Consider the following 24,301-nt stretch of genomic DNA (forward strand, 5'->3'; position numbering starts at 1 on the left):
CGGTAGATCGGTAGGTCGCTAGAACGGGTTTGGGCCAATTGTAGGCCTGAGCTGGCGCTGTCCCCGCGCTGCCCCGCAGAGCTGCAGGGGGACCCAACAGGCATCAGGCTGCCTCATTCCCCGGTCTTTCAGGTCTTCAGCTGTTCGCACACCCCGGCCGAGTAAGCAAGTAGGTTTGCTGCTGTCTGCCTAAGAACGGAAGCCACAAATCCGCATTCCAGGCAGGCATACACGAGCACTGCGCTTAGAACCAAAAGGATCAGGCGAGGAATTCATGTTGGAAGCTGGGGACTGACGTTACTTTGCCCAGGATTCCATTCTAAGCCTTCGAATTACTCACTGGCGAAGAACCAAAAGGGTAACCTAGGCCGAACCAGCGCTAAACCACAATCCCGGCTGATCGATCTGCTCCGCCGGTGCGTCACACCCGGCGGCGTGCACGGGGCAGTGGCTTGGATGGTAGCCAATCGGTTTGCTCAGTAGCAAACACCCATGGTTTGTCAGGCATCGGCTATAAGTTGTACCAGCTTCCCCTACCTGGCTGCCTGCCTTACCCGTGAGAGAAACACATTCATACCTGCACATATAATCATCGCAACTCTCCTCGACTCGTCTCATCTTGCAGGCAATCAACCTTCTTCTGCAAGGTATCACCACACTAGCAAAAGGAAAGACGAGACGAAACCCCCACCGTGGATTATCTGCGACACCAAGCGAGCATCACACCACACTTCACCTCCGTTATGGAGAATATCACATCCAACCTGCCTCCTCTGGAGGAGGCTACACCCATGGGCATCTTCCAGGCCCTCCTCGGCCAGTGGGCGGGGAAGCTAGACGTCACACAAACAAGCTCCATCCTCACATTAACAGCCTTCGCTTTCGGTACCCTGCGGTGGCTGCGGGGGTCCACCAGCAGCGTCGTTGACTCATTGCGGGACTACGCCACCATTCGCGTCGTCATTCCTAGTAGCAATGAGATGAGCACATTCGTATCCGAGTGGGTCGACCGGACCATCCTGCCGCGGAGGTATAACCAGTCGTACCTGTTCCGCGAGGCGGTAGACGACGAGAAGGACGAGGACGGCAACAGCACAGGCCCCATCGTACCCATTATCTTGGAAGAGGACGAAGAGGAAGAGGACGCAGATTCGGAGTCAGGCTCAGCAGCAGGCGGCGGCGGCGTAGTAGCAAGAAAGGACCGCCAGCAGGCCGACCGGCCCATCGAGTGCGTGCCGCAATTCAACCGCACTTGGTTCTTCTACCACGGTCGGTTCTTCACCATTAGGCGGGGCAAGAGCAGCAGGAACGACGACGATAGCGACGACGAGGGCGATGATGATGAGGCAACCGGCGTTTTCGGCAAGCCGCACAGTCTGACCATTACCTGCGTCAGCCAATCTAGCCAACCAGTTGTTGAATTCCTCGAGATGTGCCGGGAGCAAGCCAAGGCTGGTCTCAAAAAGAAGCCCCAAATGCGCATCCACGGCCACGATGGCTATCGGTACTGGCGCTTCAAGTCAAAGTCCCCCGCGCGCCCGCTCTCTTCCATTCACCTTAACAGCGCCATCAAGAAGGATCTCTGTAAGTTGATATCCTCCTTTGCGAACAGACTCGTGAAATATCTCCATTAACACAAATCTACAGTGGCCGACATTGAGAAGTACCTCAGCCCCGCCACGCGTCGGCGGTACCACCAACGCAACATACCCTATCAGCGCGGCTATCTTTTGCACGGCCCGCCCGGCACGGGCAAGTCGACGCTGGCTTCGGTGCTGGCGGGACGCTACGGCCTCAGCCTGTACGTGCTGCAGCTGGTGCACATCGACGACGAGGACCTGGAGCGGCTATTCCAGGACCTGCCCTCGCGGTGTATCGTGCTTATGGAGGACATTGACGCCGCGGGCATCGACCGCGACGAAACTGACTCGGAGGATTCCGACAATGATAGCGAATCCAACGGCGGCAGTAAGAAGAAGAAAAAGAGCGACAGCAAAAAGGACAACAAGGTAAAGCGCAAGGAGTCTGCGTGCACGCTCTCTGGGATCCTCAACGTGCTCGACGGCGTGGGGGCGCAGGAGGGCCGCATCGTCATCATGACGACCAATTTCCTCGATGAGCTGGATGAGGCCCTAGTCCGCCCCGGGCGAATCGACAAGAAGATCTACATCGGGTACATCTCGCGCAAGAGCTCCGAGGAGATGTTCGTCCGTATGTTCCGGCCGATGAGAAGCGACAAGAAGAGCAAGGCCAGCAAACCCAACTCTACAATATCCACATCGAACAAATCCGTTAAAGACGGCTACAAAAGGTTGTCCGAGAAATCAGAGACAGGCTCCGACAAGGACGCAGACGCAGAGGAGGTCTGCCGGTGCGACAAGTGCCAGGCAACCACCATACCCACACTGGCGGCCGAGTTCGCGCAGCTGGTGCCTGAGAACAGCATCACGCCCTCGGAGCTGCAGGGCTTCTTCCAGGTGCACCTCGACTGCCCCGTCAAGGCCGTCGACAAGTTCACCGGTTGGCTGTGGCAGATGCGCGAAGAGAAGGCGCCGCGGCGGAGGAAGCAGCAGCAGCAGGGCGTCATCAGCCTGCCCAACAGCCCCACGTCCGAGAAGACAGACGAGGGAGAGCAGGCTGCATCATCATAATGATTGTGTTACGACGAACACAAAGCGAAGCGACGGACACAAAGCGAAGCATTGCTAGTAATTTATGTTGCTGATTTCTCTTGCATATGATTGGATGCACCACATGTACGATTTGGCCACTTTGTTTATACGTAAAGCGTTCGGGTATAGGTTGGGGAACCGGCGAAATGTTTCAGGAGCATGGTGAGAAGGCATCAAGCAAGCGAGTTGAATTCTTTGTAGCATCCAGGTAGTTAGTACTACTGATACGCTATCATTTTTTGGCGATATTAAATACGGTACATACTCTGTATTACATGGCAACCGTTCTTTTACCACGGATTTGTTTTGACACGCATTATTGAGGACAACTTATTTGTGCTCATGAGAGCAACAGCGCAAGAGCCATACAACTTCCCACGGCCAATGCTAATGTTCCGAGTCATGTCACACTGCCGGAGAGGATGTGAGTGCTTTTGTTAAACTAGGTGCTGATGCCTGCAAGCCGGATACGGTTTCCGCATTCCATCGTCCCCATCCCGAAGTTGCTGCTTCTTGGAATAGGGGTAGGTGTGGAGTCGGCCGGAAAGGCGCGCGTGGTGCTTCCACCTGCTGTCGCTGCAGCGGGATGCGCTGGGACAGGGCCGAGTTGCAAGTGTTGCGGGCGTAGTTGTAGTCCCCTATGTAAGTACTTAGTCTTTGGTGTCTACGTTGTACTTTACCTGGAACATTATATGTGGAGGGTAATTAGTATACTGGGTACGACCCGTGTTCGACTCGGCCTTTCCTTCTTAAACAGGCCCAGCAATTAGGAAGTCTAGACTTGCGACTCGTTGTCGAACGTCAGCGTCACCTTGCCGTTATTGTCAGTGGTGCAGTAATTTAGAGTGAAATTATAGGGGACCGAGCCGGACCGCGGCGCGCGGAAAATTATCACAGACAGGTCCAAAGTAGAGCTGACATTCGGGGTTACTGCAGTGACTGATTCCGGTCCCGCATACTCCCTGATTAGTAGTCAGCTTGCGCCAGCTCTGGGAGGAAAGTATCTCGTCCTTGTCAAGGGAGGTCCGATATTATAACATGCATAATAAGTACTCACCGTAGACGAGCAGTAGAGATTGAGATCGCACATGCAGTTGCCATGCGAAGGAACACATAGCAAGAAAGAGTACGAAAACTGTGAACTGGTTACAAAGACGTGTAGGGACTTGTGCAACGGAAACGAATTCGCCGAAGCCCATGATCAAGTATTTCAGCGGAAGGTTATAAGGCCTAATAACAGCTGGTTCTTTCACTGAACCGGGAACTTACTCACTTGGTCAATAGGCTGGCCTGTCCACGTTGGCGGAGTGGTAAGTCGAAGGGAAGGGAGAAAACCCCGGTCCGGGGGAAGGGGGACGCCCCTCCTCGGACACCGTGATAGCCTGCTCTTCCATATTAACAATGCCTGCTCTTGCATATTAACAACGCCTGCTCTTGAGACGGGCTTGCTACTTGACCCCCTAGCAGATAGAGATTTAGGCTGACACATAGGGCTGAATCAGTCCTTATTGTCATTTCTGTCACCGAAACCGAATCGACGAGTAGCTCACACGCATGTGGCGTTGTTGTTAGCTGAACACCATTCCTGGTTCAACCACCAGCGGCTGTTCTTTCTCTTTGACAGCAATGACCAGCAAATATGCTAAACCAGAAATACCCATTGCGGCGTTAGATCCCACCCTAAAGCCTCTCCATCCATGATACCGTGCACATAACAGTGGCATACAAGCGTATAATACTGAGAACGCAACTGGTCTCGTGGGTGGCGTGATGCGCGTAAGATAAAGGGGATATTTCCCCCAAAAGGACATGGACTGCATCGTTGATCTGCATCTCGTGGCAGGTATAGCCAATATATCCCTGATAAGTGATGAAAACCGAGGTATCCCGATGGTCCAGATTGCGCATCCTGTCGATCATGTGATCAATGATACCGATATATGCATTAGTACCTCGTACAGAGCCAACAGACAAGCTGTCTATCCAATCACCGAGGGATTCTGCAAGAACTTTAGAAGGTGTTTGTGGCGATGTTACAGGCATGGGTTGTAAGGCCACGACCCTGTCAACTAATAAGCCGAGGATAGCAAGTATTCCGTCGCAGGTGTGCGAATCTGGGCTCTCGTGTTTTTTGCCGCGAATCTCTCATCATACTCATCGATAAGGCCTACCTCTCCGCCGGGCATGTTATCCTCCTGCATATAGCACCAGTAGGGGACCCATGAAGGTAGAGACGGATCCACTGGAGTATCGACCACACATGCCAATGCCTTGAGATTGCCATGCAACCTGATCAGGCACAGCATCAATTCAGTCGATACTTCGGCGGTGTTTTTGCTATAGTCAACCTCCATGCATCGAGCGATCGGCGGGAACAGCCCGAGCACAGCATATATCTTGTCTCGCGAATCGGTAGCTTGGCGTGCTTTGCATGAGAATAAGGCATGGACGATGTTACGCTAGTATGCAAATTCTCGAAGATGCGCGATTGCCATGACCCAGATGCTAAGGCAGTCCAGTATAGGATTCACAGGGCTATAACGTGACTCTTGCCGGTTTGTCGTCGCCCGATATTCGTTGTAATTGTCCTGTGCTCTGTATATGGCTGCCAATGTGATTTCTGATGAGCCACAGACGAAGCTCACATCATCTGGCAGCACCGCTTCTTGCAATGTCCACATCCGGTTCCACCATGACAGCGAGAGGAGCATTTGCAAGGAGCTTACACAACTGGATATCTCGGGCCTCCTCATGAGCTCATAATCAACTTGGGTCATACTCTCCGAGTCGGGATCGCCTGCCAACCGATGCAGCCAATCGAATGCTTCTATGGCGTTGGCTTCAGGTAATGCGTTCTCCAGCCAGCCTCGATTTGCTTCCCCCAAGTCGGGGAGCAGTCCAGAGTGCTCGCCAAGCCATAGTATCCCTCTCGATGCAACAGAGTAGACCTTTCCCATCAGCGAGACTTAACGAGATTTCTCCTCCAGATCGGCCTGATTGATACATAGAGCGTCTGCCCAGAGGCAGCGGCTGAATTGCTTGTGTCGTAAGCGCCGTAGGGCGGTAAAGAGGTTGATTGTCACGGTGATTGCATGCCCGTTGAGCAAGACGGCCCTGGTAACAGAAGGGTCGCCCCATGCGTAAGACAGCGATTCGAAGATTGGAATGTCACTGATGTAAACAATCGATGTCGTGCAAGAGACTGGGTCTTCCCATGAGCCCGGTAAGAGATGGAGAAGGCGTATCTGCTCCCGTTCTGTGTCCAAGGGGGTGGGTATATGCGGGCGGCAATCTGGCTTGTAACTGGCTCCCGCTCATTGCGACAAGACAGTGCTATATGGCCTTGGAAATCGGCGTTGGTATGCCACGTAAGGGGCCCAGAGGGGCATTACCAATTGTGATCCTCGTCCTGAACGATCAAAAGCGCTGCTGTCCGACGTAGCACATGGCCAAATCTGAGCTACAGGAAGCGGAGGGACCCGATAAAGAGAGGTTGTTGACCATTGGCCCGAAACGGGGTTCACGGGATTATGTAATTCTAGAGATGGGGACGGCAAACTGCAAACGCCGCTTTCCCGCATGGGAAACGAGCGTGGAGGGCGGACACAGATCCCGCATTGCGCATTGCGCATTGCGCACCGAATATCCCTGGATAGCTCGATAAGCGGCGCCATCATTTAGTGAGATTATGATCGTTCCTACAACCGGTGCGCCGGTCACACAACTACCCCCGCTCGTCTTTTGGCCCTTTTCCTTTTCCCTTGCCACACATGGCAGAGTTATATGAAGTTCCGCCAGTCACCAACCCGAGGTTATTAATGTGTTGCCTGGACGGATGAAAGGTCTGTGTACTGGTTTGTTCCATGGGGGTCGTCGTTCGTTTGCTCAACCTTAGTTCGTCGGGGGAGGGGGAATCTCGGGTGATTGTACAGTCGAGATGTCGTCGTCTGTACAACAAGCCGTGTTACTACGGTGTCGTTCGAGAATAAGATGTCCTCCCTTGCCATGTACTAGTAAAGCCTTCCCGGACGACGGTCGGACGACATGAGCTTGTCCCCGGGGAAAAAGAAGAATATTGAAGATTAGACATGAGATAAAAACAGGCATGTGGCTGGTAGGATTGATGCTTAGCCTCCGGCTTCGTGGCACCCACCTTCTCCCTGTCCCGTATTCGGTTATTGACCCATGAGGGGCCGGATTTTGATTCATACCAGCTACATTATTGCATATTTCCCACAGGTGGTTCGGCTTCAGAACTGGCTTGGCAGAAGTGTTATCTACTTCGAGCGGCTAACGATTTGTGCTTGCCGTGCATGGACTCGCAAGCGCCTAAGCCACTGTCCCGATGGCGATTCCCCCTTAGCCAATCAATTTGGTGCTGACCTGAATTACGCGACGCACATGGGGGGTTTGCTGGGAAGAACTTATTCATGTCTTCGCATTCGCATTAGAGAGGGAGGCAAGGGCTGGGAGAGAATAGCACGACTTGGGTAGTCAACTGTCTGTCTTTGACGACCAAAGGAGTGAACTGCAGGTTACTCTAATTGCGGCAGCTCGATTCTAGTTATGCTTGTTTACAAGACACTCCTTCGGCTTGACGTCATTTCTACGGGAACTTGCACATAGGCTGAACGGATCACATACATATGTCCGTGGGCGGTCATTATTGCAAACGATATTCAATCCGGATTCGTATTGATGACGGCGAATAAATCGAGAATCCAAATCGGCGATAGCTTCGTTTACCAAGCGAATGGTAATGCAACACTTTGGCACGCAATCATGGGTTCTGCTGCTGTGGGTTGACATCACTTCCAGCTGCCAGCAACCAGTCTTTCTGGGTGGGTTGCAGCCAGCGGCCGCAAATGCGCAAAGATCGGCTCCCCGGACATTCCACAAAATACTTCCGATGTCGATACTGTTGCCCTGTCGCAACCCGAACGTCATGTCGGTCGGTTTTCAGCGACGCATCGAAAGACAAGAAGAAAGACAAAAGGAAGAGGAACGATTCAAGCTTATATCGAACCTTTGACCGAGTTAGCAAAATACGTACAAGCATTGGCCTGAAAGCAGAAGTAGCCTAGGGTTAAGGATGCTTTTGAGACATCCTACCCGCACCACAAGGGTAGGTATTACATACATACCTATTCGATCGACGGTGAGCAGATTCAACGTGGTGTTTCACTCGGCGAACGGGTCGTTACCCATTGATTTTCTATTTTTCTTTTCTTCTTCTGTTCTTCTTTTTCAACGCACGGGCTGCAAACTCCGATTTGCCGTTCCGCTCGAAATCAATATCCATGTCCATGTGGCTTGTACCTATTGGAGCTGAGGGGCCTATCAATCTTTTATTTACATGCAACAGAACGAGACACCTCGCATGAACGCCTGTCGATCGAAGAAGAGAATTGATCATGGACATCTATCTGCCTCGTAAATAATAAATGTCATCGAAATTGGGGGGACCCAGAGCAGTGGAACAGCGGACGGGAATGCGAGAATAGCCATGCCGAAATCTCACTGAGGCTCGGGCTAAAGATCCCAAGAAACGTTGAACAAGGGGCCTTGAGCGCCTGTACGACAGCTTAGGGAATAGCTTAGCTGCCTAGCTGCTAGCTGCCCCTTCACAGCCGCTCCACCCCGCGTGCTAGGGGGACACAAGCAACAAGCTCCAAGGCCTCCAGGGGCAGGCAGTGCAAGCTAGCAGGAGAGCTTGGATTGTCCCAAATGCCAGGATCCCAGTGGCTGCCCGGACGACGCCTGCTAGCTTCTATCCACCACGATGGCCGTCGGTCCAGAACCTGCTGATTCCGCAACTAAAAGGTTCCGTACGCAAGGAGGAGAGTGGTTTGTTGAATTTAATTGATGTATGACATAAGGCCTGTGTGCGTCTGTCTGCTAGTGAGGGTCTCCATTTCCCATGAGCTTTGTCCTTTTTCGACTTCTTCTGAAAGCGAATGGGGTTGTATGTACTTCTTTTTCTCTGCTGCACGCTGTTTGTCTTTGTCGCAAGGTGCGTTCAAAGAAGTCCATTCAATCTTTGGCCAGCAGGGAATAAACCAAAAAGGGCCAACCAAACACCCCTGGCCCCTTTGCCCCGCGCTTGTTCGAAACTGGATGCGTCGCTGGGGAGACTTGCGGCCCTCCACTCCCCCTACACCCTCAACCGCCTACGCAGCTCGCACTCTTACGTACCCTCAGCAGGAGCTCCCACAATAGCCGTCTCAAAATTGGTCGCAACATCCCCTTTTACTTCACGCACATCGTCCCGACTCTCTTGCTTTTTTGCACATAGAGTTGCATATCCAATACACCAGTATCTTGCGGATCAATCAGCAGACTTTAGTTGCAATACGAAACACCGGATCGCCAGCCCTTTTTGGCCGACTACAGGAGCCATCCCGACACGCGAGACTCCGTCTGAACTTGAACGTGCATTATCCCGGCCTACGATCGGAACATAATAGCCACCCGATTTTCAAGCTTCTGCCTTTTATTTTTGCGTGTTATACCTGCTATAGGGCACGCACTCGCAGACGAAGAGACTCAACTACCTATTGCCAGTTTCCCGTTGGCTTTGACGCTGTCACCAAAACGCCATTCTTCTTCACTAAGAAGGATACTTTCGACCGGCCGTGCTTATCCGGCGCCGTTTCTAACCTTGTCTCCTATCTGCTACCGAGAACACTGTTTATACAGAACGTTACACATCGATAAACGAACACTCCCAGGGTCAGCCTTTAAAGGCAAGACCGCAGCCGGTCCCGACACCCCTTGACTGGCGGCGACCTGTTCGCCCCACGTCGCCCAGCATGGACCGCGCAGCGCAGGTCCTCGAGGTCGCCCACAACATCTACGCCCGAGCGAACGAGACGGAAGCCGTTGGGGACCCCGAGAAGGCGACACGACCCCCCGTCTACAAGGTCATCGGTATATGCCTGGCCATCGCCTCTGGTCTGTTCATCGGCTGCTCCTTCGTGCTGAAGAAGGTGGGGTTGCTCAAGGCGAACGAAAAGTACGAGGAGGCCGCTGGCGAGGGATATGGCTACCTGAAGAACTTCCACTGGTGGGCGGGCATGACGTTGATGATCATAGGCGAGATCTGCAATTTCGTTGCATATGCCTTCACCGATGCGATCCTCGTCACCCCCCTCGGCGCGCTGTCCGTTGTGATTACCACGGTGCTGTCCGCCATTTTCCTGAAGGAGCGGCTGAGTATGGTGGGCAAGGTCGCCTGTTTTCTCTGCATTGTCGGCTCGGTGGTCATTGTTATGAATGCCCCGGAGGAGTCTTCCGTGGCCAATATCCAGGAGATGCAACACTTCGTCATCGCCCCCGGGTTTCTCAGCTACGCCGGTGTCATTCTCGTAGGCTCTGCCATTACCGCATTTGTCGCCGGTCCGAGATGGGGCAAGAAGAATATGCTCGTCTACATCTCAATTTGCAGCTGGGTTGGGGGGCTCAGCGTTGTTGCGACACAGGGTCTTGGCGCCGCTATTGTGGCCCAGGTACAGGGGACCTCCGGCAGCCAGTTCAAGCACTGGTTCCTCTACGTGCTTTTTGTTTTCGTCATAGGCACCTTGCTGACTGAGATTATCTTTCTCAATGTAAGACTGTCACTATACCCACGAAGAAGGTTGTAGAGTTGCTAATCTGCTAACAGAAAGCATTGAACTTATTCAATGCCGCCATGGTGACACCAACTTACTACGTTTATTTCACCAGCACGACCATCATTACCTCGGCTGTGTTGTTTCAGGGATTCAAGGGCACGGCGTCCTCCATCGTCACGGTCGTCATGGGATTTCTCACTATTTGCTCGGGGGTTGTGTTGTTACAGCTCTCCAAGTCGGCCAAAGATGTACCCGATACCGCCGTGTTCAAGGGCGACTTGGATCAGATCCACACAATTGCCGAGCAGGAACAGCCAGAGACGGAGCCCAAGGCAGACGCAATCCGCGGCGCGGCCGCCATCGTGCGACGGTTTTCCGTCGCCCGCCAGAAAATGGAGGCCGAGGAGTTGAAACGACTGCACGAAGAAAAGGAAAGGGAAAGGTTGGAGACGGTCAGCGAAGCTGAGCCGGAATACGAATGGGATGGCCTGCGCAGGAGACGAACGACCATCAATAGTCAGATGAGTCGGCGCACTGCGTCACCGAACCCATTCACGCCGCACAGAGAGCCTTTCCCTGCTCCGCCGAGAACGCCGCATCTGCCTCTAGGAATGTCATTCATGCCGACAGCGGAAGAAATGGAGGAGGAAGAACGCAGGCGGCAGGCATCTCCAAGCTTACTATCCAGCATCGCCGGCACTATACGTGGCCGAGGACGTAGTATTATTCTTCCAGGGCACCCGGATTTCCACGACGACAACCCTTCGAAGAAGGGGCAAAGTCCGATGCATCCAGTACAGCTGAACGACATTGTCATACCGAACCAGAAGCTGGGTGACGAGGATAGTCCCTACGGCACCACGCGCGAACACGTATACGGTTTACCGGACGGCCTGCGCCACCAGAGAACGGAATACGGCGGTGCTGCCGCTTTAGCCCGCACTGCGGCGAGTATTGCGTCGGCCAGCAGCACGGGCCAGAGGATTCACTTCGCCGAGGACGATGCGACCTCACTTGCGCCGCCGACGCCGCCGCCGCACAGGGATAGCCAATCAGCTCGTCGGCAATTCTCGTTCCAGAATGTTTTCCGTCGGCATCAAGCTGATGGATCGCAGGAACTCCCACGCCACCAAGAGCACGCGCCGAGCCACCAAAAGCCCCCGAGCCGGTCCGGGATGGGGTCCCGGGGGTACTCGAACCCGCAGGTGAAGAACGCGACCGAGGAGGAGAGGGCAGGCCTGGTGAAGGGCGACTCGAACTCGCTGCCGGGCCTGCCGCGCTTCCATGACGAGTCCTACGAAGAGGAAGAAACCGATGAGGATCCGGACTCGTACCTCGACGACAAGCGGGCCGAGCGGTATGGGCGCGGCATCACGAGTAGCAGCCCGCCCCGTCGCTCTAATAACGATTCGAATCGGGAGCCCGATTATGACGCGGCCAGCCGGATGAAGTGGGACCATAGCCGCACCAACTCGAGTCAAAGGACGCCTAAAGATTCGCCTGGGTCCGGGTCCAGGCCGCCTGCCAGACCCCGGACACCGCCAGGTGGAGGGAGAAACACAGGTTCTTTCCGGTAAAAATGCCTGGTTCTGGTTGACTGATTAGAGTATATAAATGTTCTGCTTTTTTTTTACGACAACAGCATACGGATATACAGGCCGCGCACACATACACAGGAAGGACACGAAAAGGAAATAGTGTTGTACAAGTATATAATGACCGTGATGACGAAAGAAAGAGCACATGATCAACAGTGTGGGGAGATGGAAGGAGGAACCGCAACAAGGAGTCGCGACGTATCTCCTTTCCACTTTCCCGGTGCGGGCGGATAGGATGGACGCCCCTTGGTGTATAACAAAGCATTGGGGACTGCTCGGGGTGGCTTATGGTGGCTTTGCGTGCGGTCTGGATACATAGCAGCGAATGGCGTTCCTTGATGGATACGGATAGAGAATAACGTGACTGATGATCATTAATCCTATTTACATATCCCAACGCACATGGGACTAGACAATCTCGTCCTTTCGGTGTGAAGTTTCTCCTTGGAAAGAACTACGCTCGGTTCCAAATCCGACCCTCGAACTTCATCCACGCGTTAGTTCGAACATGGGACAAGTGATTGGAATACGAATGTATACGACTCAACGGTCTCGATACGACGATTGCCACCAACTAACATTGGATAAATGGCCAACAGGTTCCCCTACCGATAAAAAACTTGGAAGGAGATTGAAAGGGTGGTGCAATATCCCCAGATGCGAAGGTTGATGCCGGGGACTACCGTTGTCAAAATCCAAGCCACGGTTTTCTACAGCCGATTATATCGACATCGACGGCAGGCCATGATGTGACATTGACGGCACTCATAGATGAAGATCGGCATTTCGTTACCACACTCCTCACACTCTCGCGGCCCAGGGCGTCCCCGCCAGCGTAGATGGTCGCACTCGTGGTTTTCACGGAGATTCTGCATAAGTCGATCGATTCGCTCAGCAGCCATTGGGTCAACGAATGGACCGGCATTATCTCTGGCGTCGATCTGAACGGCCCGCGCCATGAGCCGACGTTCGTCCCATTGGTCGCATCTGCACTTCTTCCAGGTCGTACCACAGACATAACAGAACTCGGCGCCGCATCGACAACTGGACTTGGAGGTCAGTATTCGCACATAGGATTGCCTAATCCCCATGATATATACGGGAAACAAGGGTTTGCCCTAAGGAACATCCTGGAGAGGTCGTAGCTATCAGTGCAGGTAACTCACAGCATGTGATTGCAGCCCATTTCAAGTTCGACCATGGACCAGCAATTTTGACAACGTTGCCAACCTTCACTGCGTGCCAGGTCAAGGACCTGCTGAAGCTGTTCGTCGTGCGGGCAATCGCCGCCGTGGCTTGGGCCCTTGCAGTTGGTGCAGGTCTCCGCTGCAGTCACCATAGCGGGCCACTGAGTTCGCACGTTTTGCAGGGTGAAGAAAAGCCTGAAACTCCTTGCGGTGACAGTATGTGCGGTTCGGGGCAGAGAACTCCACAGCCTTTTCGCGAAATGTCTCCACGAGTGTCTGCGGGAGAAATAGCCGGTTTCTGTCAAGGGGTATGGGCTTCTTGCAACACCTGGGAGGGAAAAGACTCTCGTCACGCATTGCGTCTTCAAAGAGCCGGCGGAGACAATCTCGACAGTATTCGTGCTGACAAGGGGCTCGCAAAACGTCTGTGAAGTGTCGTCTGTCGCCACAGGCAACACATTCGCGAGTCCGGTGTGGACGAGCGGCCGCCCACCTAGAGCTTTCGGCTTCTTGACCGACGATCACTGTTTCATCGTCGGATTGTTCATCAAGCTCGTCTGTGCCATCATGCTCACTAACGTAGAGATAAGACATCTTCTCAAGTAGTTCCATATCTTCATCCTCCACGGACTTGATTATGCCAGTAGACGCTGCCGGTGATGCTATGGGCTGACGCGCCACTCCACGAGAGAGTTCCAGTGACATGCGACGGTCCTGCGTTGCCATATCCTCTTCGTCCACGATCTTTTTCAGAGTATCTGCATCTTCTCGCACGGCTCTCTGGATGCTTCTGGCTATTCTGCGGTCCAAGGCAGAAACAGTTGCCACGGCGAGTTCCTCGAGATGAAGCTCGAGCGCGATCTCTGCATCGCAGGGCACACTACCTTCGCGTTGCTTGCCCTTCGCCATAGTCCCGAAAAGCTCTCCATCCTGGCGTTGAAGCTCAAGAATCAGGGCTAAAGTCTCGTCGTCAACATCAACAAGCGGTGTATGGGGCTGTTCGATCACTGTCATTGTAGGTATCAAGGAAACAAGTTTGTGTTAAAAGTGTGCCACGCGAACAACAGCATTCTGGATGCGAAGTGTTCGGGGCCATGATGATTAATATGGCCGCAACGCTGTCGGGCGAGACGAGATCTGTCCTCGCCATGTGGAAGAGGCGGGGTCAGGAAAGTTCAACAACTGGTAGGCCTCAAAGTCAATGTCACTTGGAGCCTTCTTCTTTGCTTGCCCATCACTGAAAGCATTGACGATAGCATCCAGCATATTTGCAACTGCCGACTCTTTGGATTCGTCGTCATGCGTCATTCGGCGCGATACAATAAAGGGATGAAGCTACTACGGATCGCAGTACTTTGGTTGCATAAACCCATCAAGAGTAAGTATGTGGATAGCAACCAAGATATGGCATTGTGACCATCCATACATGCATGGCCTACCCGATCCAGATCGTGACATGCAGTAACCTAGCCCTTCGTCCTGGCATGTCTTGGACACGAACTACCCAGGCGGGTCTCGGCAGTAGCCGGTGCCGATCTCGAGAAGCGTTGGGGCTCTTGGGGACCTTGGGGACGTATTTGTACCTCGGTACCTCGTTGTCTCTTTCTCTGTTTATCCACTTTGGCAGTTGGACCCTTGTTTCTCGAACTTTCCGGGCGCGCCTTCTGACAAATGGGGGTCAATCAATGATGGTCTTGTCGGCCAATTCAATCTGTTCATCCACTACAAGTAACCTGCCTGGTCGGGTGTTGAACGACGGGGCTGAGGGCATTCACTGTTTATTTGTCTCTTCGTTTTCTTCCTTTACCCAAGGCAGCACGCCATTCAATTATATCCGCCACCCCTCCATCACACGTGGTGAAACACTGCGCTTTCGTATCTATACTACTGTATCTACTTACTGATACCTCTACCCCGCCTACGCTTGCATCGCATCATCTCCTTATTTTACCTTACACCTGCGAAGTTCGAACTCGCCGTAGCCATGGCTCGTGACACCGTCAAGGCTGGGGTGCTAAAGGCCGACGGCAACAAGCGCTTTCAGAATGGCGACTTTGTTGGCGCAGAGAGTCTATATTCCAAGGCGTAAGTTTCCACTTGTCCCAATCGCTCTCCGTCGCTACGGACAAGTGCCCTGGATCTGACTCGCGCTTCTTCCCCACTACCCATAGCATCATCGCCGATGACACGAATCCCTCGTTATATACGAACCGAGCCATGGCCCGGCTAAAGCTCAGCCTCTGGGACTCCGTCATCGCCGACTGCCAGTCCTGCCTCAAGCTCAACGGCGAGAGCATGAAGGCCCACTACTACCTCGCACAGGCCTACCTCGAGCTCCGCGCCTTCGACGACGCCGTGACCCACGCGAGCCGCGCCCGCGAGATCTGCGCCCTTACTAACGATAAGTCTCTCGCCCAAGTGACCACGCTGGTCCTGCGCTGCAAGAGGGACCGCTGGGAGGACGCCGAGAAGAAGCGGAAGCGCGCGCACAAGGAGCTCGAGGAAGACGTGCTGCGGACGATGCGGCGCGAGAAGGCGGACAGCCTGGCGGCCCTGGACGACAGCACCGCGACCGACGGGGACCGGCGCCAGGTGGCCGAGGAGTGGGACGCCAAGATGGAGCAGCTCGGGCGCGTGTTCGAGGCGGCGCGCTCCGACGAGGACAAGCGGCGCGAGGTGCCCGAGTGGGCCATCGACGACATCACCTTCGCCTTCATGGTCGACCCCGTCATCACCGTCTCGGGCCAGAGCTACGAGCGCGCCTCCATCATGGAGCACCTGCGCCGGCAGCCGACCGACCCGCTCACGCGCGAGCCCCTGCGCCCGTCCGACCTGCGGCCCAACCTCGCGCTGCGCAAGGCCTGCGAGGAGTTCCTGGACCAGAACGGCTGGGCAGTAGACTGGTAGAGGCTATTCTCCTTTTCATTTTGCCCTCCTCTCTCCTATAGGCTTGGTTAAGACCAGAGATACTTTTCAGGCTAGTATACAGTAGCTACGAAAGGGGGCTTTTTATCGAGCAGGATTTGACGGGTCTCGAACCCCATATTGTTACCTGTATTGGCGGCTTATACCTTGTTTTCTGGTTTGTCTTTTTCAGCATTCAACAATAGTATACATTCGCAGCGGCGTTCAGGTTAGGACAGGGAAAGCGCGGCAGTTATCACATACCCAGTTTCATGTTTATCTCTAGCTTTGAAGATTTTCAGTTCTCAAGAGTATCAAATGGCTTTCGTCAACATTCTTACCTAATATTGAACTCACTGATGAGATTGCTCCCGGCATAGTTGCGTCAATCGCGAAGATGACAATAATGTCTCCAATTGGCTTGTGGCTTAGTAATCGACCGTCTCGTAGCAAGAAGAGATGGGTTACTTATACGCCTTTGTGGCCAAAACTGATTCTTTCTATTCACCCATTCCCTTTCTAACGCCTTTTTGAAAAGCGTTGTCGGGTTAGTCGTTATGGTAGGAGCAGCGACGCACGATGACTTGGCGCCGTTGTCGTCAAGTCCCCTCTCCCGCTCGACTGGCTTATGCCGCGCGCCTACATCCGTCAGCTGCTGTGCTTTCCTACTCCTCCTTCGACACCATCATCATCATCACCAGGCGCCAACCAGAATAATGTCTCCAGTGGAGAGAGCGACGTCGCTCGGACGCTGCCGAGATGGCCTTGCCGCCACAGCGGCCCAGGTCCCGTACTTGCTGTCCCGTGTCGTAAGTTTGGCGGGCCCACACGGCGCCGTGGGGCTCTCAGAACCGTATCAATCGGTCGAGGACCTCTTCGACGTCCGGGACGTTTCGAAAGACTACAGCTATAGCAACTTGAGAGATAAGGGTCTCCCACCCGATGTATTCGGTCGTGGTGGGTTTGCGCCTGAAACGTCTGAACAAAATGAGGAACCCGTGTTCAGAGCCCGGCTGAGTCTGGTCGAGGGCGGGTCCGTGCTCGGGGTCGCAGTACACCATTCCACGACGGACATCACGGGGCTCGGCGCGTTGCTCAAGATCTGGGCTGCGAACTGTCGTCGGTTGCGGGGCAGCTCTGATGAGGGGAATGGTGTTCCCCCTAGTGAGATGGGGGAGGGATTTGTTTCTGCGGCTATGCTCGATCGGGCTGCGGTTCGTGACTTGGGATCTGAGGTGGTGGGCACGGAGATACCGAGCACCATGCCCTCTGTCATATTCTTCCAGGATGGCGAGCCAGTCCCGAAACCCACGGCAGTCACGCCTCCGCCTGAGTTCGTGACAGCCGTTTTCTACTTTTCCCCAGCCTCGCTGGAGAAGCTCAAAGCTCTCGCCACAGACCGGCTTCCGTCTGTCGCGGCCGACGTACCTGGGTCTCCACCGGCGACGTCTTGACAGCCTTACTGTGGAACGCCGTGGTAGCGGCTGAAGCTCCGCCACCATCGTCGACGTCCGATAATAATAATGCGACCTCGTCGTCGACGATCTCGATCCCCGTCAACTTCCGCACCCGCTGCGAACCGCCACTTCCCCCGGACTACCTGGGAGCCGCGTTTGGCAGGGCCGCGGCCTCAGCTCCCGTTCGAGAGCTGGTGTCGATGGCGGCGCGCTCCCCTCCGACCATGATGACCACCAGCAAGTAGACCATATGGCAGCAGACGCTGTTCTTGCCAAGACCGCCGCAGTTATCCGTAGAGCCATAAGGGACCAAGTCAACGCCCAGAGTATCCGTGCCGCAGTGGCGTACGCGGCGGCGCAGCCAGACATCGCCCGGGTGAAGCGCCGTCCGGCGGACGGGATCTCCATGGTCTCGTGGGCGGACCAGGGGGTCTGCGCACTCGACTGGGGCTCACACGTCGAAAGGTGCGAGGCCGTGCGGCTGGGGAAGATGCCCGGGAGACGGCATCCCATCGTGTTGCCGCGGCTGGCCGACGGGGGGCTGGAAGTCATCTTGAGCCTGGAGGTGGCGGCGATGGGGAGGTTCAGGAGGATGCGATGGTGAGGCGGTTCGGGGAGCTGCGGTGTCTAGTTTAGAAAAGGGGCATCTTTATGGTAAGGCCCGTTTATTTTGTGTAAGTAGAAGCTAAAACGTTCTGGTCTCGACGAGGAGCTTCAACGAATATTGGCTACGTTGGTTAGAAGACAAAGACATGATTTCGATCATTGCATTCCTGGCGACCTTGATTCAACGCCTTTGTCATCCCTACATGATGGGTGTGTCTTAAGCGACATATTTATTTCACAAAATATTATTCTGAATCAATTAGAACAGGGAAGTTGCTCACATAACATCTCATATATATCATTCTATGGCCCTTGGTTATTTCTATATATATTATGGCGTATCTTGCCACTCTTGCCATGCATCATCACAATCTACCACAACAACTCACATCCTACCATCAATAAGCCAGCTGACGGTGCTACGATCACCCCATGCAACGGCGACCCCTAAATTTAGATAGCCCTTGATAGTACTACATATAAATCAGTATATAAACTAGTTAGCTTTTAATTTATAGTTAATTAAATAATACCATTGTCTTTTTTTTCTTTTCCTCTTTTTAATGGGCCGTAAACTTAACGAGTCAGCACTATAACGCGCAATTTAAGATATTATAAATGGCTCATTAATAAAACAAGCCGCCGAAAAATATAATGTCTCTAAAATAACTTTAAGCCAGCTGACGGTGCTACGGTCACCCTATGCAACGGCGACCCCTAAATTTAAATAGCCTTTAATAATACCACATATAAATTAGTATATAAACTAGTTAGTTTTTAATTTATAATTAATTAAATAATACCATCGTCTTCCTTTTCTTTTCCTCTTTCTAATAGGCCGTAAACTTGACAAGTCAGTACTATAACGCGCGATTTAAAATATTATAAATAGCTCATTAATAAAATAAGCCGCCGAAAAGTATAATATCCTTAAAATAATTCTAAGGGCTCGAATTCACGGCCGCAAGATTATAAAATAACGGAATAAGTCCTTCTAAACTTTAATAATAGCGAAAGAGTTTTAAATCGTAACTTAATACCTTATATAATATGATTTAAACTGCTTACTAGCGCACGTTATTTTCTAGATATTCGCTTAACAAATCTTTTAAACTAACGAGATTAATATAATCCTCGGTAAGCACTAGGTTAAAAAATTTATTACTCGTTATCCATCTATCGGTACTACTCTTTTTAAAAGGATAGATTTTTTAAGGCTTAACGTAACTTCCGTAAAAAAAATTATCGAGTTTTTCGAGCGGCTTAATAATTCTATTCTAAAATCGATCCCTTTAGAGTTTCGGTTTAATATCGACAAGATCGGTAACTAGCTCGGCTATAAAATAAATATAATAATTATTAAACCTATTAAAATAAAAAAAATACTAATTATAAACTCCCTTAATTAAAAATAGGCTTCTACGGTCGAATATAATAACGCTTTAAGCCGAGCCTTACCTCCTCTCATTATATTTAAAGGTTAATAAGTCTAACAGTAATAGTTTCCGAAAAAGGAGGACTCGCTAACAGATACCATAAAAGATTAAGTCTTTACAACATCCCCTAAAAACTAGACCAACAAGGAACTAGCCTTAATATAACTAAATAAGGTCTTTATCCCTTATATAAAGCCTAAAAACGAAAACTAATGGCGGCTTATCATCCTAAATAGTCACGCTAACTACGTAAGCGAGAACTTTATTATAGCATACTTAAAGTATAAAATATAACTTCTCTTCCTTTCGGCACACTCGTCGCACCTATTACAACCCCTGGATCTTAATCCTTTTAATATACTAAAAAATACTTACTACTAAAAAATAACCCTATACTATATAGGGCTTAATAATATAAATATAAATAAAAAGGACTTTTTTTAATACTACGAACTAATTAAAAAGTTTACCTTTCGGCCGTATATAATAACTAGCGGCTAAACTATAATTAATATATTCCCTCGTAATATTAATAAGCCCCTTAATAGCCGGAATTAAAGAATAAAAAACTAGGCAGAGGTAAAACTATTTAAGCCTCCCCCCGACGTTTTCGATAAATAATTCTCCTCCACAGCGTTACTAATACCTATAATTAGCCGCTAAATTAAAGAGTTAACAAATACGCTTAATAATAATAATATTATTTTCGATAGCACGACGCGCTAAGTTTTATTCCGGAAGCTCTAAAAGAGTTTAAATATTTTAAACGGCTAAATCGATTAATTAAAACACGAGAAGTTAGTTTTAAAAAGTAATTTAAAAAAAAAGAAATAAAAAGAGAAAAAAGTAATACCTAACCTTAACTAGAAATTTACGCGTATACGAAATACCATAATAATTAAAAAAGAAATAAATAGCGTTACATCGGAACCCCAGGCTGTTACTCCTCCATCGTCGGCGCCGGAAGCCGTTATAATTAAATCTAACTCTAAATCTAAGATTAAAAGTGTCATAAAAGCGTTTCGGGACTGAAATAATATTTTTAAGATTTTATATTAATTTTTAATTAAATTATTCGTATTATTATTATATAATATTATTATTAGTTTTTGGGGTCGCCGTTATATAAGGTGACCGTAGCACCGTTAGCTAGCTTAAGGGCTCGGATTTACGGCCGCAAAACTATAAAATAACGAAATAAGTCTTTCCAAACCTTAATAATAGCGGAAGAGTTTTAGATCGTGATTTAATACTTTATATAATATAATTTAAGCTGTTTACCGGCGTACGTTATTTTTTAAATATTTATTTAACAGATTTTTTAAGTTAATAAAATTAATATAATACTCGGTAAGCACTAAGTTAAAAGATTTATTACTCGCTATTTATTTATTAATATTATTTTTTTAAGAGGATAGATTTTTTAAAACTTAACGTAATTTTCGTAGAGAAAATTATCGAGTTTTTCGAGCGGCTTAATAATCTTATTTTAAAATCGATCCTTTTAAAGTTTTAGTTTAATATTAATAAAATTAATAACTAGCTCGGCTATAAAACGAATATAATAATTATTAAACCTATTAAAATAAAAAAAATATTAATTATAAATTCTTTTAACCGAGAATAAGCTTTTATAGTCGAATATAATAACGCTTTAAGCCGAGCTTTACCTCTTTTTATTATATTTAAAGGTTAATAGGTCTAGTAGTAATAATTCCTAAAGGAGGAGGACTCGCTAACGGATACTATAAAGAATTAAGTCTTTACGGCATCCCTTAAAGGCTAGACTAATAAGGAGCTAGCCTTAGTATAATTAAATAAAGTCTTTATCTTTTATATAAAGCTTAAAAACGAGGATTAATAGCGGCTTATTATCCTAGATAGTTACGTTAACTATATAAGCGAGGATTTTATTATAACGTACTTAAAATATAAGATATAACTTCTCTTTTTTTTAATATACTCGTCGCACTTATTATAACCCTTAAATTTTAATCTTTTTAATATATTAAAAAATACTTATTATTAAAAAATAACCCTATATTATATAAAGCTTAATTATATAAATATAAATAAAAAAACTTCTTTTAATATTATAAATTAATTAAAAGGTTTACCTTTCGGCCGTATATAATAACTAGCGGCTAAGTTATAACTAATATATTCCCTCGTAATATTAATAAGCCCTTTAATAGCCGGAACCGGGAGGATAAAAAACCAGGCAGAGGCAGGATTATTTAAGCCTCCCCCCGACGTTTTTAATAAATAATTCTCCTCTATAGCGTTACTAATACCTACGACTAGCCGCTAAATTAAAGAGTTAGCGGATACGCTTAATAGTAATAATGCTATTTTTAATAGCGCGACGCGCCGGGTTTTATTCCGGAAGTTCTAAAAGAGTCTAGATACTTTAAACGGCTAGATCGGCTAATTAGAGTACGAGAAATCAGTTTTAAAAAGTAATTTAAAAAAAGAAAGAGGTAAAAAAAAAAGAGTAATATTTAACCTTAACTAGAAATTTATACGTATACGAGATGCTATAGTAATTAAAAGGGAAATAAATAGCGTTATACCGAAACCCTAGGCTATTACTCCTTTATTATTAGCGTTAAAAGCCGTTATAATTAAATCTAACTTTAAATCTAAAATTAAAAGTGTTATAGAAACGTTTCGAGACTAAAACGGTGTTTTTAAGATTTTGTATTAATTTTTAATTAAATTATTCGTATTATTATTATGTAGTATTGTTGTTGGTTTTTGGGGTCGCCGTTGCATAGGGTGACCGTAGCACCGTCAGCTGGCTTACAACCCATCATGACAGGCAACACGACTTCGAACTCAAATACCTCCCAGGGCACCAGCGGGTCTCAGGCAGAGCCTGGCGGGTCCTGGCCGACCTGATGTTCAACATGCCAAGCTACCAGGGCTGGCGAGCACACATGCCAAAAGCCGGATTCCGCAGCTGACGGGATCACGAGGCCGACGCCGGCTTACCGGCCTAGGTTATCGTATGAGAGTGGGACACGCAGGGTAGATAGAGAGAGAAAGGGCAACAATTAGTAGTTGACGAAACCCTAGTGTGATGCCATAGTAGAGATAGCTCTTGAAAAACATTAATACTATAAAATATTTTGCGAATGAGTGTGCGAAGTTGCCGTATATCACCGATCATCAGCAGGCTGGGCTTCCAGCCTATCCGGCTCTCTGCAAGCCGCCGTTCAGCTATGCCATCGTTCATCCGTTGGTCTGTAGATTCCCCCTCTTGGAGTACCGCCTTTCGTTGGGGGTGGCCTTGGCGGCTAAGCCCCTTTTTCTTTCCATAGCCTGTTGCTCAGTCTGCGTAGCAGATCCCACGGAGCCTGCGCTGTGGTGGCTGATTTCAGAAACGAGATCGGACAGGGCGTCGCCTGAAACATCCAGCCCAGCTGATCGGACCCCAAAGTCGGATGCTGGCAGCAACCGGGGCCGATACAAGTGCACTTTTCATGTAAATACTACGCAGATAATCACGAGACAGCCATTTATATGCCTTCTTCATTTTATATGCAGTTATACCCATCCGCGCTATACCCTTTCGGTCCTCTGCTAGCGTAATAGGGACAGATCTTCATCTCTGTCCATTCTCCGTGCCCGCTTATACAACACGGTTTTCATCCGCTCTCTTTCTTTACTTCTCGATCTTTCTCTAAATTCCCTTACGCCCTTTTTCCGCAAATGATGCGTCGAATCAACTACCCCATGGTATTGTTGGCAGCATGGGTCCTCCCTCCAATAGCGTTTACCCGTGCCGACATGAAGTTCGTCGTCCCGCCCGAAGGCGGTCTTCCCGGCAACTATACTGGAAACAGCAATTACGTCGTAGGAGAGACGATGAATATCTCATGGGTTGGGGGAAGCGTCGGCAAGACGTACAACCTGGTCATGTTTCAAGATATGAACCCTGACTCAGTTCATTCAGCGTAGGTTCTTTCTCTTCTTCTTACCCTCTCTTTCTTTCTTTTTTGTTTCCTCTTCCCCTCCCTTCTTGGAATACAACCATCTTCCTCTTCAAATGACCGCTAGACTAATTTGACCAAAGGCGGCGTACCAAAAGATGGCAATGTTTTGTGGACCGTCGGCACCAGCAAGAACATCGAGGTCTCTCGCGTATTCTACTTCAAGCTCCAGGTCCAGGTAGATAGATAGGGGACTGTGAAGGCTAGTCCGAAATGCCACTAATTCAATATCGTCTCTGTGGCCGCCATAGCCAGCAGTTCTGGGCTTCCCGGGACGAGCGTAGGCGGGCCTGGGGTTTCTGCGTCGACGACGGCGAGCGGTTCTGGGGCTCCAGCCGCGCCGACTCCAAAAGGAGATTTGGGCCGCGGCACAGGGAGCATGGCCAGCAAAACTGGGATTGGCTTCGGCGTGGGTATACCTGCGGCAATTCTGGACGGAATACTGATTGGGGGGTTGTTGCTGCGCAGTCGTCGTCGGCGTGACAACGTCAACACAGAGGCCTCAGACATTGGGTCCAGGACAGGCGAAGATAGCTATAGTAAGGCGGAGCTTCTTGCGGTCTACCAACGTGCCCTGAAGCCGGAGTTACCTAGATAGGGCACAATATATAAATGGTGGTGGGCCTTGGGCTCTAAACTTGAATCTAATCAGGCTGATATATGTATATAAGCAGGTTGTGTTATCCCCTTGACCGCTGAATATAGTAAAAAGAGTGGGGTCTTTTTTTTTTTAATTATATAGCGTGCATCTAGTTATAAGCTTCTTACACGTACTATTAAGTGAGTTATACGACTAGCTTATAATTAAATATATATTATATAATTAAGTAAAA

General features: G+C 49.8%; 6 protein-coding genes across 6 annotated transcripts; 5 read left to right on the plus strand and 1 right to left on the minus strand.

Annotated features, from left to right (window-relative positions):
* Positions 1 to 743: 743 nt before the first annotated feature.
* Positions 744 to 2,651, plus strand: PG994_012827 (mitochondrial chaperone bcs1; the record flags this gene model as incomplete). Its single annotated transcript, XM_066864236.1, has 2 exons — positions 744 to 1,584; positions 1,648 to 2,651. The coding sequence occupies 2 exons, from the start codon at positions 744 to 746 to the stop codon at positions 2,649 to 2,651; spliced, it is 1,845 nt and encodes a 614-aa protein (XP_066709197.1).
* Positions 2,652 to 9,484: 6,833 nt separating this feature from the next.
* On the plus strand, positions 9,485 to 11,862 carry PG994_012828 (uncharacterized protein; the record flags this gene model as incomplete). Its single annotated transcript, XM_066864237.1, has 2 exons — positions 9,485 to 10,279; positions 10,336 to 11,862. 2 exons carry the CDS (start codon positions 9,485 to 9,487, stop codon positions 11,860 to 11,862), a joined length of 2,322 nt encoding a protein of 773 aa, XP_066709198.1.
* Positions 11,863 to 13,130: 1,268 nt separating this feature from the next.
* On the minus strand, positions 13,131 to 14,084 carry PG994_012829 (uncharacterized protein; the record flags this gene model as incomplete). The annotated part of the gene is made up of 1 exon (XM_066864238.1): positions 13,131 to 14,084. The coding sequence occupies one exon, from the start codon at positions 14,082 to 14,084 to the stop codon at positions 13,131 to 13,133; it is 954 nt and encodes a 317-aa protein (XP_066709199.1).
* Positions 14,085 to 15,054: 970 nt separating this feature from the next.
* Positions 15,055 to 15,977, plus strand: PG994_012830 (STIP1 likey and U-box containing protein 1; the record flags this gene model as incomplete). The annotated part of the gene is made up of 2 exons (XM_066864239.1): positions 15,055 to 15,155; positions 15,242 to 15,977. The coding sequence occupies 2 exons, from the start codon at positions 15,055 to 15,057 to the stop codon at positions 15,975 to 15,977; spliced, it is 837 nt and encodes a 278-aa protein (XP_066709200.1).
* Positions 15,978 to 16,690: 713 nt separating this feature from the next.
* PG994_012831 (uncharacterized protein) lies at positions 16,691 to 18,035 on the plus strand (the record flags this gene model as incomplete). Its single annotated transcript, XM_066864240.1, has 3 exons — positions 16,691 to 17,307; positions 17,373 to 17,672; positions 17,729 to 18,035. The coding sequence occupies 3 exons, from the start codon at positions 16,691 to 16,693 to the stop codon at positions 18,033 to 18,035; spliced, it is 1,224 nt and encodes a 407-aa protein (XP_066709201.1).
* Positions 18,036 to 23,265: 5,230 nt separating this feature from the next.
* PG994_012832 (uncharacterized protein) lies at positions 23,266 to 23,951 on the plus strand (the record flags this gene model as incomplete). The annotated part of the gene is made up of 2 exons (XM_066864241.1): positions 23,266 to 23,432; positions 23,720 to 23,951. The coding sequence occupies 2 exons, from the start codon at positions 23,266 to 23,268 to the stop codon at positions 23,949 to 23,951; spliced, it is 399 nt and encodes a 132-aa protein (XP_066709202.1).
* Between the last annotated feature and the right edge of the window lie 350 nt (positions 23,952 to 24,301).

The sequence above is a fragment of the Apiospora phragmitis genome (genome assembly GCF_038363925.1).
Source record: "Apiospora phragmitis strain CBS 135458 chromosome Unknown utg000011l:1.0-3236445.0:1.0-3240683.0, whole genome shotgun sequence".
Classification (NCBI taxonomy): domain Eukaryota; kingdom Fungi; phylum Ascomycota; class Sordariomycetes; order Amphisphaeriales; family Apiosporaceae; genus Apiospora; species Apiospora phragmitis.